General features: G+C 48.7%; 1 protein-coding gene across 1 annotated transcript in view; it reads left to right on the top strand.

The window, feature by feature from the left end:
• The window catches only part of DNAI3 (dynein axonemal intermediate chain 3), a 2,012,519-nt gene that overhangs the window by 918,002 nt on the left and 1,079,886 nt on the right, over positions 1-14,631 (top strand). Inside the window, exon 12 of the mRNA XM_069641699.1 lies at positions 7,054-7,134. Within this exon, the coding sequence (XP_069497800.1) occupies positions 7,054-7,134 (81 nt within the window). The remainder of the gene's footprint in view (positions 1-7,053; positions 7,135-14,631) is intronic.

Here is a 14,631-nt window from a genome sequence, read left to right as displayed (position 1 = left end):
CCTGTGGTTTTTATGCTGCTCAATCTCACCACAAGGATGGAGGAAATGGGATGGGATATAGGAGTAAGAAAATGGTACTCCCTGTAGTGGCTGATGTACTCGTAAGCCATTGTCCCTAAATATGCCCTACCCTCCTTTCCCCTAAAAATGTGTAGGTAGTGACACCCTGTGGAGACTGATGGTTGTTGCTGCTGGGTGGAGTTAGCAGAGCTGGTAATGCCCCATGATGCTGCACATAGATAGGTAATACATTTCAAGGGAAAGCCATCAATTTTACTATACAAAAAATTCCTTTTTTTGAGGAGAGGGTGCTGTTGCGCAACAAGATGGCTGCGTAGCTGAGGAGCTCCTCTCCGGCATGAATCCTTTGACATTTTCCCCCGGTTCCAGGGTGCATCGAGCCCTCAAAACAACTGGGCTGCTTCTTGCTGCATCCAGGCATCTGTAGAGGAAATCCCGACCGAAATCGGACATATTGGACCCACGGACGGGAGCAGGCTGTGATCCTACGCGCCCGGGCCGCTACTCGGCTCCACAGGACGCCACGCGAGAGCCGCTACCTCCAGACACACGCGGAGCTGAAAGGCCGCGCGAGGTGGGGCGGGTACCCGTACCCATGCCCCATCGCCTTGGACCAGCTTTCATCTGGCTCTCCAGAACCCGTCTTCCAGCTCGTGGCGTGGGAGTGGACTGCTGACGCCAGCGCGGGGCCCGGGAGGATGGAGAGGGTCGTGGCGCTGCACTAGCGGATCAAATCTCATCGATCCTATCACCCCGGGGGGCCATCCGGGACGGCCCTGCGGTCTCGCGGAGAGGGAGCACGCCACAGGGTACGGCGAACTGTCGACACATTGCAGGGCCCAGACACTGCTCGCACTGCATCCCAACGTTGGAGCCATCAACAGGTACACTCAAGGGCTTCGGGGGAGGCCCCTGGACGTGATGGAGACCACCATAAGACCCTTGCGTTCCCCTCGGTGAGTTAGACGCTGCCCTCCCTGTTTGTGGCGCCGGGGGTTTCCCTTGAGACCAGAACCAGCATTAATTGGGACGCAGTTACCCCCTGCCCGCATGTACAGTGATCGTGCTCCCCAGTGCAGCAAAGCGTGATCTTCTCTGTTGAAGTGGGACACAATCCATCCGTCCCAACACAATCAACACAATCCTGCGTGTCCTCAAACGGGCCATGGTGGCTATGGTGTGCAACCGCTGACCCAATATGATCAACCCTCGAATTTTCCACTGCCCCGCGCCGCCCTAGCTCCGAGGAATTTCACGCAGCCTGGCCCGGACAACTCAGTGCTGCGACAAGGGTGGTGGGGTGGACACCCCGAGACCCCCAGGCAAACCCTGCACTGCTCGAATCTCCTTATTGCGACACATTGGGGCACGACCTTAATGTCCCAACTGACTTAGGCTTCCCCATAATCTCCATAATGCCTAACAAGAACAGAAAAACCGGCCCTATGGATACATTCACCAGCTCACAGATGCCTCCCGCTAGCCCAGCCACACAGCCTCCCCCCACATCCTTGCCGTCGTAAGACTCGAAATTCGATCAACTACTCACCACGGTACAGAGCGGATTCCTGGCCATCAATGTTAAACTTGACGACATTGTCTCCACAGTTGGCTCACTGAAGACCCGAGTGGACAAGGAAAGTGCCAGGATCACTGAGGCTGAGGCTAGAATAAGTACGAATGAGGACTCCACACGGCAAAACACCCAGGATATTACTCTCCTGAGAGGAGAAATGGACAAACTCCGTAGCAAATGCGATGAATTGGAATCCCGGTCTAGGCGAAACAACATCCGCATAGTCGGCCTGTCATAGACTTTCTGTAAGGGTCCAATGGAGCTCTGGATCGAAGAACTACTGAAATCCCTCCTTGGGGAAGAGGCCTTCTCATCTCAGTACCTGGTCGAGAGGGCCCACCGCTCCCTTGCTCCACCACCCAGGCCTGGGGCTCCACCCTGTACAGTTATTGCCAAACTGTTGAATTACAGAGACAGAGACGCTATCCTAAGGCTGGCAAGGGAGAAAGGACCCCTGAGAATGGGCAATGATCATATTCATATTTACCCGGATTTTTCAGCAGGGGTCCAGACTCAAAGACGCTCCTACGAAACTATTAAACGCCAGCTGCGACAGGCCCCCTACGCCCTCTTATATCCGGCTAAACTTCGGATACAGCACGGCGGGAGAGCGCATTTCTTTGAATCCCATGCAGCTGCCCTGTCTTACATGGAAGCCTCAATACCCCTTCCGCCGGGGAGGCGGGAACTCGACCAGAATGACCTGCAGCAACCGCTGTAGTCCGGACCATCACCTTTAGGAATTAGCCTTATCTTCAGGTGGGGTCTTTGGGCCGCAAGCGGTGTTTGAGGCGAGGGCGGGCAGAGATGCACCCCTGCTCCCTATCCTGGAATGTCGCCGGGTGAGGTGCTGCACTCGACCCCCTTCTCTGGGTTCACCCACAAGTTAGTAAAAAGAAAAGGGATCATCATCAAGTTGGGCACGATGGTGTGGGAGGGGGTGGGTTCAGGTAATCTGGGATGTTACTTGGTCTTAGAGACCACTGTTGAGTCCTCAGGACGCCCCTGTTGGGCACGTTGCGTAAAGTCTCTCTCTGTTTGTTGCTGGTTACTCACTGTTAAAATTGCACTCACTGCCTCACTCGCTGGCCCTCTCTGTAAGATTGTCCACTTCTTCGAATGTTATCACTACGCACGAACATGGCGCAAAACTCTAGAACACCCATGGGGCTACGACTGAAACTAATCACTTGGAACATCCGGGGGTTAAATAACAGGGCGAAGGCCAGCAGGGTGGGGGCATACATTAATAGGCACCATCCGCTTATTGCAATGCTCCAGGAGACACATGCATTGAAGTCCACACACGAGAATATCCTTCGGCAATGGGGTGGCAACAGACATTACACGAAATATTCCTCTCAGAACAGAGGGGTAATCACATTGATACACCCCTCATTGGGGTTCTCCACTGAAAAATGCAAGATAGATCCACAGGGTAGATATGTTGTGGTCTGGGGCAGTTTGGCCGGCATAAAACTCATATTAGTCAACACATATGGCCCGAACTTGGACGACCTGGAGTTCTACATACAGCCTCTTGCAACGATAGGTCTGACGACTAATACCTGGGTCCTTTGGGGAGGAGACCTTAACACTATTCTTGACATTACATTGGATAGATCTTCCAGCAGGCCTAGACAGCTCACAAAGGCGGCAAATATTATCCGGCATGCCCTGGAGGAACTAACTCTTTCTGATGCTTGGAGGGGGACCAACCCCACTGATAGGAAATATACGTTCTACTCCTCAGTCCATGACACCGAATCTAGAATAGATTACTGGCTCATTTCGTCCCCCCTGGTCAACTGTATCGAACAATGCGAAATCCTTGCTCGAACGCTCTCAGACCATTCCCCAGTCACCCTGGATATATTGCTCCCTGACATAAACCGCCCAATACAACGATGGAAGATGGCCCCCAACATATTAAAAGACCCGAATGTAGTAGAGACTCTCCATACCGAAATAGAAGAATTCTTCCAATTGAATAAAGGCTCCGTAGACAGCTGGGCGATTATATGGGAGACGTTTAAGGTATGGGTGAGGGGTAACTTGATGTCCAAAACGACTGGCCTCCTTAAAGCCGTTAGAATCGAACTAGGTAATACAGAATCACTTCTGCAAACACTCGAAACTGAGTTCAGTATGACCCAAGATAAGCGCATTCTGGCTGAGATCAGTTCACATCTCCAATCTTTCAAAGATCTGGCGACTAAAGAACAACAATACATGGCTATCCCCATAAGAGCACGCAGATACGGGGAGGGCAATAGAGCAGGCCACCACCTAGCCTGCATGCTTCGTAACAAACGCACCCATACCCCAATTATGAGCATTCGAACTGAGAGTGGAACAGTCGTTAATGGTGAAAACGAAATAAACCCCGAATTCTCACGCTACTACACTGATCTATATGCCAATCACGATAGTAGTACACAAAATGATATATGAACATACTTGAGTAAGATTGAACTCCCTAAGTTGAGCTTGGAAGATAACTGGGCCCTCGAGCAACCCATAACGTGCGATGAAATGGCTGAGGCAATCAAATTGCTGTCGTCAGGTAAAACCCCAGGACCAGAGGGGTTGGATGCTGACCTATACAAATCTTTTTCCATGATCCTCGCCCCGGTACTCACTCGGGTATAGGGAAGAAGCCATTGATGCTGGTTCACTCCCAGAATCAATGACAGATGCAGTTATTACTGTGCTTCTGAAACCTAGACGCCCAGCCCATGACCGCTCGTCATATCGCCCCTTGTCCTTGATCAATACAGATGCCAAAATCTACGCAAAAGTACTCGCCACTAGATTGCTCCCTAAAATGACCACTCTGGTTCACCCTGACCAGTGTGGATTCATACCCACTAGATCCACGGCCTTAAACTTGCGCAGATTTTTTTGCATTTTGGCACAGATTAACCCAGAGGCGCAAGCTGTAGCAATATCTTTGGACGCAGAAAAAGCGTTCGATTCAGTTTCATGGTTATATATGTTTGAGGTCCTCCGCAAATTCGGATTCGGCCCCTATTTGACCGAATGCGTAAGGCTCTTGTACTCGTCACCCAAAGCCAGGGTACTGACCAACCAAACTCTGTCCGAACAAATCTCTTTACATAGAGGGACCAGACAGGGATGCCCCCTTTCTCCTATACTTTTTGCTCTAACAATTGAACCGGTGGCGGCCGCAGTCAGGGCCGAGCAAGTATCGAGTGGCATATATATGTCTGGGGCGTACCAAGCCATCTCGTTATATGCTGACGACGCTCTGTTATATGTTCGTGAACCTGAGAAGAATCTGCCCCCCATACTGGCCGTGATAAACGACTTCGCTTTACACTCAGGCTACAAGGTCAACACGGCCAAATCCGAAATTTTCCCACTTACCAGTGCCACCACTTGCCCCACAAACACATATGGTCTGGCATGGGCACCTGAGTACATCAGATATCTGGGAATACTGGTTTCCCGTGACAGCACCTCCGTATATATAGACAACTATGAGGCCACTCTACTAACTATACATTCGAAACTTCAGATCTGGGCCAAACTCCCCATATCCCTAGCCGGCCGTATAGCGGTACTCAAGATGACAGTTCTCCCCAAGCTCTTTTACATTTTCTGCAACTTCCCCATTTGGCCGGGCAGACCCTTTTTCGATAACCTTCGGTCCATGGTTACCACTTTCGTTTGGAACCGGGGGGCAAGCAGAATTAGTTGGGCCAAGTTGGTCGAACCTTATGAAAAGGGAGGGTTTGCGGCCCCCGACTTCGAATTATACTATCAAGTAGCACAGGCACACTATGCAAAATTTTGGCAAGACCCCTTCGATAATACACCACACATACCCATAGAGCGACACTCAGTCCGCCCAACAGACTTGCATTCAATCATATATACAAAAGGGTATAGGGATGACTGTAAATTTGATCCCACCTCCCGTACAGTCGCAGCATGGGCCGCAATCAGTAAACGACTTCAGATAGATAGTCCCTATGATTCTCAAGCCCCTCTTTGGAATTTCCCAGGCATCGCACCTACATACGACATTGGCATCCAGAAAAGGTGGCTCCCAGACTATGAGTTTACAATGAAAACCATGTTCCCAAACGGTAAATTGGTGACCCCCGAGGACTTTGCGGAATCGGTCGGTGGGAACCAACTGGTCACTCTGCAGTTCCACCGTATGAAAGCGGCGTTCAAGAAGCGCTGGCCCACATTTCCGGATGAACCTCTGGAACATGCGTGTTACCAGTCTTTACATTCCCAGACAGGCACGGGGGTGTCCAAACTATATAACATAGTCCAGACACACACGGAAACTCTAAACACTATTAAGTCATCGTGGGAAAAAGGCATAGGCACTGTTATTGAAGCAGGGAAATGGACCAGATACTGTCTCCTATCTAAAAAGATATCATTGAATGCAGGCCTGAGACTAATACAGTTCAAGATCCTGAACAAACTACACTTCACCCCGGTAAAAATGGCAAACTTCTATGTGTCTGTATCCGATACTTGTCCAAAATGCCATGCCCCTGGCGCAAACTCCTTCCATATGTACTGGGCTTGTCCCCTTGTAGCGGAATTCTGGCGCACGGTGGCTAACACCCTAGAGGAGATCACACAAATCCCTGCAAACCTTAACCCCCCGAAATATCTGTTTGGGGATATTGGAAAGGTCCCGGAAAAAATCAGGAGACTGTTCAATGTCGCCTGTGCCGTTGCAAAGAATGCATCCTCCAGGAATGGAAGAGTACACAGGCTCCGACATTGGATCAGTTCCTCTCTGCATTGACATATGTGAATGAATGCGAAGAAGGTTATGTGGGAATGGTACCCTCTGCATGTAAACCGAAAGACATTTGGGCACCGTTCAGGACGTATTTAGCTGAAACCTTCTCTGATACAGAAAATTCTGATAATGACAGTGTGAACGAAATGTAATGCTTTACTGTTTCCCATGTTGCACCCTGTATCTCTTCACCTGCGTCTTACCTGTTTTGCCCATAATGGTGTATGCCTGATATACAATATCAGTCCAGAAAAGATTGTACGAAATTGGAAGTGAATAATGTATTTATACCACGTGTATGAGACTTACAGTGAGTGTACCGTGATTTGCAACCAAAAATAAAGTTTATAAAAAATAAAAAAAAATCTTTTTAATCCCCATTGGACAGACATTCATGATTATGGAGCAATCTGGACGCTGGACTAAGAGTACATTAGTCGCCACCATGAGTAGCTTTTTCTTTACATATATTGGGGACATTTCTTGCTGGCAATTTCAAATATTTGCAAGTGCCCAAATAAAGTGATGGGGAATTTAAAAAGAATGTGTGCACATATAATAAGTAAATCATTTTTATTTCAAAGGTCCCAATGTTCTAATATTGTGTTTTCTGTATGATGTTTTTATGCTTTTCACAATTAAGTTCTTTTAATTGCAGATTGTGATGTGGGACATTTCTGCATACGAGGAGAAGCTGACGCATGCAAAAACTGGTGTGATCAAGCCTGCAGCTCCCAAGGTTGAATTAGCTATTATTTTTCTCTTCATATTGCCAGCATACTGCAAGTACAGCATGTCATGTTTAGTGTTTACTGTTACCTATTCATTCCATTGCAAATATTGTTAGATAGTATTTATTGGGGCAACACCGGTTTGTTCCATTGCATGTTACACATGAAGCAAAACTGGTGTTGAGGTCATTTGCTCAGTTTTTAACACTTATGCAAATGTTAAATGATCTGCCCCTGATCAACGTCACCCAGCACATTTGAACAAGCATATCTTTTGATTTGTTTGTGCATAACTTCATAAGTGTAGATTTGGCATGTTTTGCATTGTCTTTATGATAATTGTCACAACACCCAGCAGGAGCTAAAGCATGTTTATATATGTTTCAATTTAAAGGTTTAATAAAGCTATTTAATGGGTTGGTCCAAATCAGTAATGAAAGCCAACTTAAATTAATATTCAGTAACCTCAACGGAATGGCTTCTCCTTGGGTCAATTTCATAAGGATCCTATGATATCCATAGGACAACCTTGCCTTCATTTGCTCTAGATGGTTTAACATTTCCCACAGGAGCTTGCAGTTCTTTGTTCCACAAGACCACAATCCTGGTTCCTTGCTGAAGAGGATAGTAAGTCCACAATCACATTCCTCTTGTTTATTAAGTGTCCTGATAATACTTCTTGTCTCCTGTTTCAGTGTCACCTGGGCATCTGCCTCTCATGCTGAGTACAGTGCAAGATCCCGACCAAGAATCTACAGGTCCACATGTGCATGCAAGGTCTTTTAACTTTCGGGGCCTCTCCTACTCCCTCTATTCTCTCTTCTTCACTATGTTCCTCTTGCACATCCTCCTGTACCTCCTTCATGCTCTGCCTCGATCCTTTCTCTACTTCCTTTCGTCAGACCTTTAGCATGCATGCTCTGTTTTCTCAACTCCCCAATCTTCTTTTTCTTCCCTCTGTCCTGTTCCTTCTCATTACCTTCTTCTTCTTCTCCTTAATATTCATCTCAAAGTTGCTCCAATTACCTCCTCCATACTCCCCAACTTTTTCTCCAGATGATAATTCTGGTGGTGATCCTTTTCACTGTCTCCTACTCCTTCACCCCTTCATTCCTCCTCCCCAACTCAGTGTTTTTCCTACGTGTGATGTCTCTGCTAATCTTTGACACACCCTCGCTCCCCCCATCCACCCCAGCACTCAAAAACTCCTTTCTAATTCCTCTCCACTCACAGGTAACAACAAAGCCTTTTTTATTTCCACCTTTTCCTTTACTGCTCTTGTCTTTACAGTCATTCCCTCTAGTGTTCTGTCTTTCCTTCATGTTCTCCCTTCTCTTGCACTTCTATCTCATGTTCTGCCTTCTTTGCACTGGAAACAAAAGGGGTCCAATTTTAGGACCCTCCCGTCCCCTGCACACTTGCGAGTGCAGATAGAAACAGCCACATATGTGAACTAAAAGCTCATAGTAGTGTAGAAAGAGGTGAAAAATGTAAAGTATACAACATAACACTGTACAGGGATGTCATTGTTTAATAACATCAGTTTCGAAGGGATTGTGTCCTCCGACGTATTCCTTATCTTGATAGATCATCTCCAGCTTGCTGGCCTCGGAATTATTTTTTCAGTAGAGGGCGCTGCGCATCGACATCCCTCGAGCCAATGTCCCTCGACAGCCTCCGTATCGGCGCCGACGTCATCATGCGTATAAATAGACTTGCGCAGCGTCCGTTGCTCAGTTCCGTTTTCCCGTGCTTCGTGGGCCTCGGAATCGCGTTGCTCAGTTCGTTAGTCATATATATTCTTCATTATTCCTCAAGAATGCCAACTCTTACTCAATGGCTTCCTCATCCGAACCGACGACTCCACGGTCCGGCTTCAAAAAATGTCGAGACTGTGGAAAGAAAATGTCGTTGACATATCCTCACAGGATCTATTTTTGGTGCCTGGGATCGGAGCAACAATGTTCGGAGTGCGAGGACTGCATGTCCATGACGGCGAAAGCCTTGAAGGAGCGTAAGGGGAAGCTTGAGAGAGGTAAGACAGTTAAAACTCCTTTGAAAGTTTCCTCAGCAGAGTCGAGACATTCGTCTCCTCACCGACACAGGAAACATTCTCGTTCTAGGTCTCAAATCAGTTCCCACCACTCTTCGAGATCCACGCATTCGAGTAAGAGACATCGAAGATCCCCTTCCTCGTCTTCTTCTGTTTCCCCGGAAAGAGTCACCTGCCCCACAAAACATAGCTCTCAGGCTGAGTGGGAGGAATTCCGTAAAAGGATGCTTAGCGTCTTCGAGAAAGCGGCCTCAAACCCCCTCGAAGACAGCTGAGGGTGATACCCTGGGTTAAAGACCTGAAAAATCGAAACGCCGCCAGTCGTTGCACCCAGCGAAAGAAACTACTTGTCATGATGCCCGCTCCCGGGGAGCCGGTTCAAGCCCTGCGTCCCCGAAAGCGGACATCCAGTCCCCAAGGAAAGACCCAGCAACCCCATATAGGGGCCCTTTGGACAGTGTCCTGGCGCCTATGGCACCAGGCTCATAAAAGACATCAGTCCTGGCGCCATAGGCGCCAGGCTCATTATGGGAGTGCTTGGGTGCACTTACCTGATGCAGACCATGCTGCAGGATCCCGGCCTCCTTGAGGCCTGAAAGGGACTACTTAACCTGTGGGACTAATTTACCATCCGGGCGTGGTCGGGGAAGGATACTTTCCTGATTGGAATAAGGATACATACCTGGAACTTCTTCCAAGGCTATTTAAACCCCACCCGAACAGCCACATGTGCTTCGCGTTGTTCTGCATCTAGCAGCTGGACGCTCACCGTGTCTGCTCCTGCATCCTGACTTCTGCCACGCCTGCCAGCATCCTGGATCACCTGCAAAGGAAGAGAAGAAGAGTACAGAAGAAGGAAAAGTCCTTACCTGCTAAATCCGCATCCCGGAGACATCTCGCCGACAATCCTGAAAAGGAAGACTTTTATTTAAAAGCTCATCGCGTCCATCACTGCAGCGCCGCATTCCACTCACCTTTACAGGGCGCCTCCATGTTCAGCAGCGATCATCCGGATTCGCAGTCACGCCCCAGCGCCTAGGGAGAAAAAGGCAAGAACAAAAGGTGAGAGAGAGAAGGAAATAAGGAAAGCTAAATCTCCATGTTAAGACTTACCTGTTGATTCATTCCCTCTTCATTTCGGGTCCGCGCCGCATCCTGGCATTTCCGGACCCCGGCCCCTAAGGGGAAAAAAGACATCAGCGTTAATGAGCGAATGGAAAGACATTACCAAAAAACGCTCATTAAAGAATTACCTGATTTCTACAAGGATTTCACCTTTCATCTCGGGTCGGTGCCTGTTCCCCGGCATTCCGTACCCTGGCCCCTATGGGGAAAAAGACACTAGCATTAGTACATTAATGCATGGACACAAGGGGAACCTCTTATCAAAAAACTTACCTGGAAGCCAAGCAAGTTTGGTTCTCACCAATCCGAAAATCCAGTGAAGTAACTGGATACCAACGCGCCCCTGCATTAGAAGCAGGATGGAGAGCTCGTCCTTCCAGACCCTAAGGTGAGACGCTACGGGGAATCACAGAAGGGTTTCGAGGAGGCTGAGAGGGGAAAGTGGGAGGCCGATTGCATTACCCCGCAGACAGTTAATCCCCTATTTTTGCCTACAGAAGGATACTTCTGCGAGCCAGACAAGACAGATTTGGGGGCCCGGTCCAGTCCGTTTTCCAAACCCTGCGCATCACCTTAGAAGAGGTCACAGCAGCGCGAACCAGGCCAGCGCCTCCGTGGGAGTCAGGTGAGCGTTACACTACTCGAGAGCGTCACAAACCCTCAAGCAAAGGCACTGTGCCATCGACGCCGTCGTCGAAAGTCCCTTCGACGCATAAATCTGCGTCATCGATGCCATTATCGAAGGGCTCATCGACGCATAGTTCGACGACGTTGAAAAAGAAAAACCCACAGCCGTCACTACCTCACAGCCAGTGGTCATACCCAGGGCCTCTAACACGACTTCGAGAATGTCATTGACAACCTTGAGTAGGATTCCGTCCTCTCAATCTCTTCGAGGCCTCTTCCGATCTTCTCAACGCCTTTTTCAGTGTTTTCGAAGCCTTTAACGTCCGCGTTGACAACGTCGACGTTTTCTCAACCAATTATGACCAATTTGGCCCCTTCTGCTCTGGAAATGGGATTTAAGCCATTTCCAAAGTCTGATCATTTCAGACCTTTGTCTTCAATTTATGAAGAAGGGGAGGATTCAGATCAAGAAAGAACCTTTGGGTTGCAGAGAACTACAACGCCTGAATCAGAGGAATTTACCTCTATGGAAAATAGGTTAAGACATTTTAGTTAAAGGCCCACAGGAGGATCTTGTGGTTCCATTTAACGCTGCATTACAAATAAAAATATTGGCTAACTTGGAAACTCCTGAGGAAGTTAGAAGTTATCAGCCAAATATAGGGTATCTGCTACTGACCCTGAATTTTTGTCTAAACATCCAACTCCAGAGAGTCTGGTTGTTCAAGCAGCAACTGCATCAGGCAGTAGATCGGCATACCCTACTGTTCCACAGGACAGGGATGACAAAAGATACGACTCTGTGGCTAAGAAAGTCTTTTCTGCATGTAGCATGGCGTTGAAATCTATTAACGCTACTTGTACGCTCGCAAGGTTCAGCCATACACTTTGGGAGTGTGCTTCATCAGCGGCTGACTGCCTCCCAGAGGGAGAAGAAAGGGAAGCGTTTCTAAACATCATTAAGGATGGTAAAGACGCAATGTGCGAATCCCTTCAAACTGGCATCGATTCTGCTGACAGTATCAGTAGGGCCATGGCGGCAAGTACTACAACCCGCAGATTTGCGTGCTTGCGAAAGTCTGGGTTTGCTTCACATGTACAAGCCACACTTTTAAATATGCCCTTTGACGGCTCTTCTTTGTGTGGTAAGAAGGCGGATGACAGCCTAGAAATGTTAGACATCCAAAGCAGCAGCAAAATCCCTGGGAGCTGCAATCCATCAAACACCATATCGCCCCTCAGGAACCTCTTGGAGAGGTAAGTCCTTTTGCTTTTATTCCGCATTCGGAAAAGGCAGTGGACAGTCGGTTCAAAGAGGTCAAAAAAGATTCACCCGAGGTGGACGGGGTAAAAATACAAAAGCCGCAGCAGCAGCAGCAGGTGCCTCTTTACCCTCGGCATCTGCATCAGTCGCCTCTAAATCACTCTGAGGACTCTCCTCACAAGACACCAGTAGGGGGCAGGCTAACTCAACATCTGACAGAATGGCAGGCTATTACGTCAGATGCTTGGGCATTGGAGTCAGTTGCCCAAGGTTACCGCCTGCCTTTTCTACACATTCCTCAGAGTCATCCACCGGGGAACAGCTCTCGGAAAGTTCCAGATCCGCTCCTCTTGCAGGAAATTGTAGACCTGCTGGAGAAAGGTGCCATAGAACCGGTACCTGTAGCGGAGAGGAACAAGGGCTGGTACTCCCCCTACTTCCTAATACCGAAGAAGGACAGAGGACTGAGACCTATTGTGGACTTACGAGAATTGAGCACGTTCCTCAGGAAGGACAAATTCAAGATGGTAACTCTCTCTTAGATCCTTCAGGCCCTCCAGCTCCAGGACTGGCTGGTATCTCTGGACCTTCAGGATGCATATTTCCATGTGCCAATCCATCTCAAACACAGGAAATACCTGAGGTTCGCAATTGGCGGCTCTCATTATCAATTTCGAGTACTGCCATTCGGGCTGACCTCCGCCCCGAGGGTCTTCACCAAGCTAATGTCGGTAGTGGCTCGGTAGTGGCTGCAAGTCTAAGGAGGGAAGGGATTCACGCCTACCGCTACCTGGACGATTGGCTGATCAGGGCCGTATCTCCGGAACAAGCTCAGATCCACCTAGATGTCTGCCACTTCCTTCACAAACTGGGCTTCTGCCTCAATTTAAAGAAGTCTCAGATGATACCATCACAGAGACTCGAGTTCATTGGAGCGGTCCTCGACACTTCCCTGGGAAAAGCCTCGCCACCAGAGGTGAGGGCTCAAGATATTCTGCAGATGGTCAGCAAGTTTCAAAATGCCCAACGTCTCCCAGCCTTCAACTTTTTGCGGTTGCTAGGCCTCATGGCATCTTGCATCTTCCTTGTTCCAGAGGCTCGCCTGAGAATGAGATCTCTTCAGTGGGCACTAAGAACTCAGAGGTCGCAATTCTCAGGGAGAATGACAGATCTCCTTCAGGTTCCGGACATGGTCGCTCGAGACCTTCAGTGGTGGGCCTGTGAGAACATTTTGAAAGGAGAACTGTTTTGGCAACTATGGCCGGAGATAACAGTAGTCACAGATGCCTCACTCACGGGGTGGGGAGCCCATGCCAACTACTTGACCATCAGCGGTCGTTGGTCTCCATCGGAGTCCAGACTACATATCAACCTGTTAGAGCTGAGAGCAATCAGACTAGCGCTGAAGGATTTCCTGCCATCTGTACAGGGGGAAAATGTTCTGATAATGACGGACAACAGAGTGGCCATGCACTACCTCAACAAAAGAGGAGGCGTAGGATCACTGTCTCTGTGCAGAGAGGTGATGCAGCTCTGGTTTTGGGCAATCCAAGAAGGAATCTCTCTATCGGCAGTTCACTTAGCCGGGGAGAAAAACTTGACGGCGGGCGCTCTGAGCAGGCAGAGTACAGTCTCCCACGAGTGGGAACTAGCTCAGGAAGTCCTTCAACAGATCTTCACCCTTTGGGGAACCCCTCAAGTGGATCTGTTCGCCACCAGCATCAACAGGAAGTGCAATCAGTTTTGTTCAAGGGAATTTCCCCCGAGAGGAGCTCTAGGGGATGCGTTCATAGTGGACTGGGAGTTTCCACTTCTGTACGCGTTCCTCCAGTCCCTGTCATTCCTCAAATGATCCGGAGGTTGAGAAGATTCCGGAAAGCCATGATCCTAATTGCCCCAGACTGGGCTAGGAGAAAGTGGTACCCGGACCTTCTGGACATGTCCATCTGCCCTCCAATTCGTCTTCCACTCAAGGAGAATCTTCTCTCACAGAAGGTAGGTCAGGTTCTCCATCCAGTCATCAGAACCCTCAACCTTCACGCTTGGTATCTGAAAGGTTGAGATACAAGGATTGGGACCTCCCAGATGACGTCATGGAGGTGTTGCTTTCGGCCAGAAGGCCAGCAACAAAGACTTTATACCGCTGCCGTTGGAACAAATTTTGCAGCTAGTGTAGAGAAAAGAATATCGACCCCTTTTCATGTGGTACACCAACAGTGTTATCTTTTCTATTCTATTTGGCAAATTCAGGCCTTCAGGTTGGCACTATCAAGGGCTATCTCGCAGCGCTATCGATCTTCAAGCGCACTGCAGAGGAACCATCGTATTTCAAGTTACCCTTAGTAATACAATTTCTGAAGGGATTAACCAATGTCTATCCTCAAATACCATTCCAAGTTCCCTTATGGGACTTAAATTTAGTCTTACATTTCCTGG

Source organism: Ambystoma mexicanum, chromosome 1q (genome assembly GCF_040938575.1).
Source record: "Ambystoma mexicanum isolate Mex_15411 chromosome 1q, UKY_AmexF1_1, whole genome shotgun sequence".
NCBI lineage: Eukaryota > Metazoa > Chordata > Amphibia > Caudata > Ambystomatidae > Ambystoma > Ambystoma mexicanum.
This window is presented reverse-complemented; position numbering and strand designations above follow the sequence as displayed.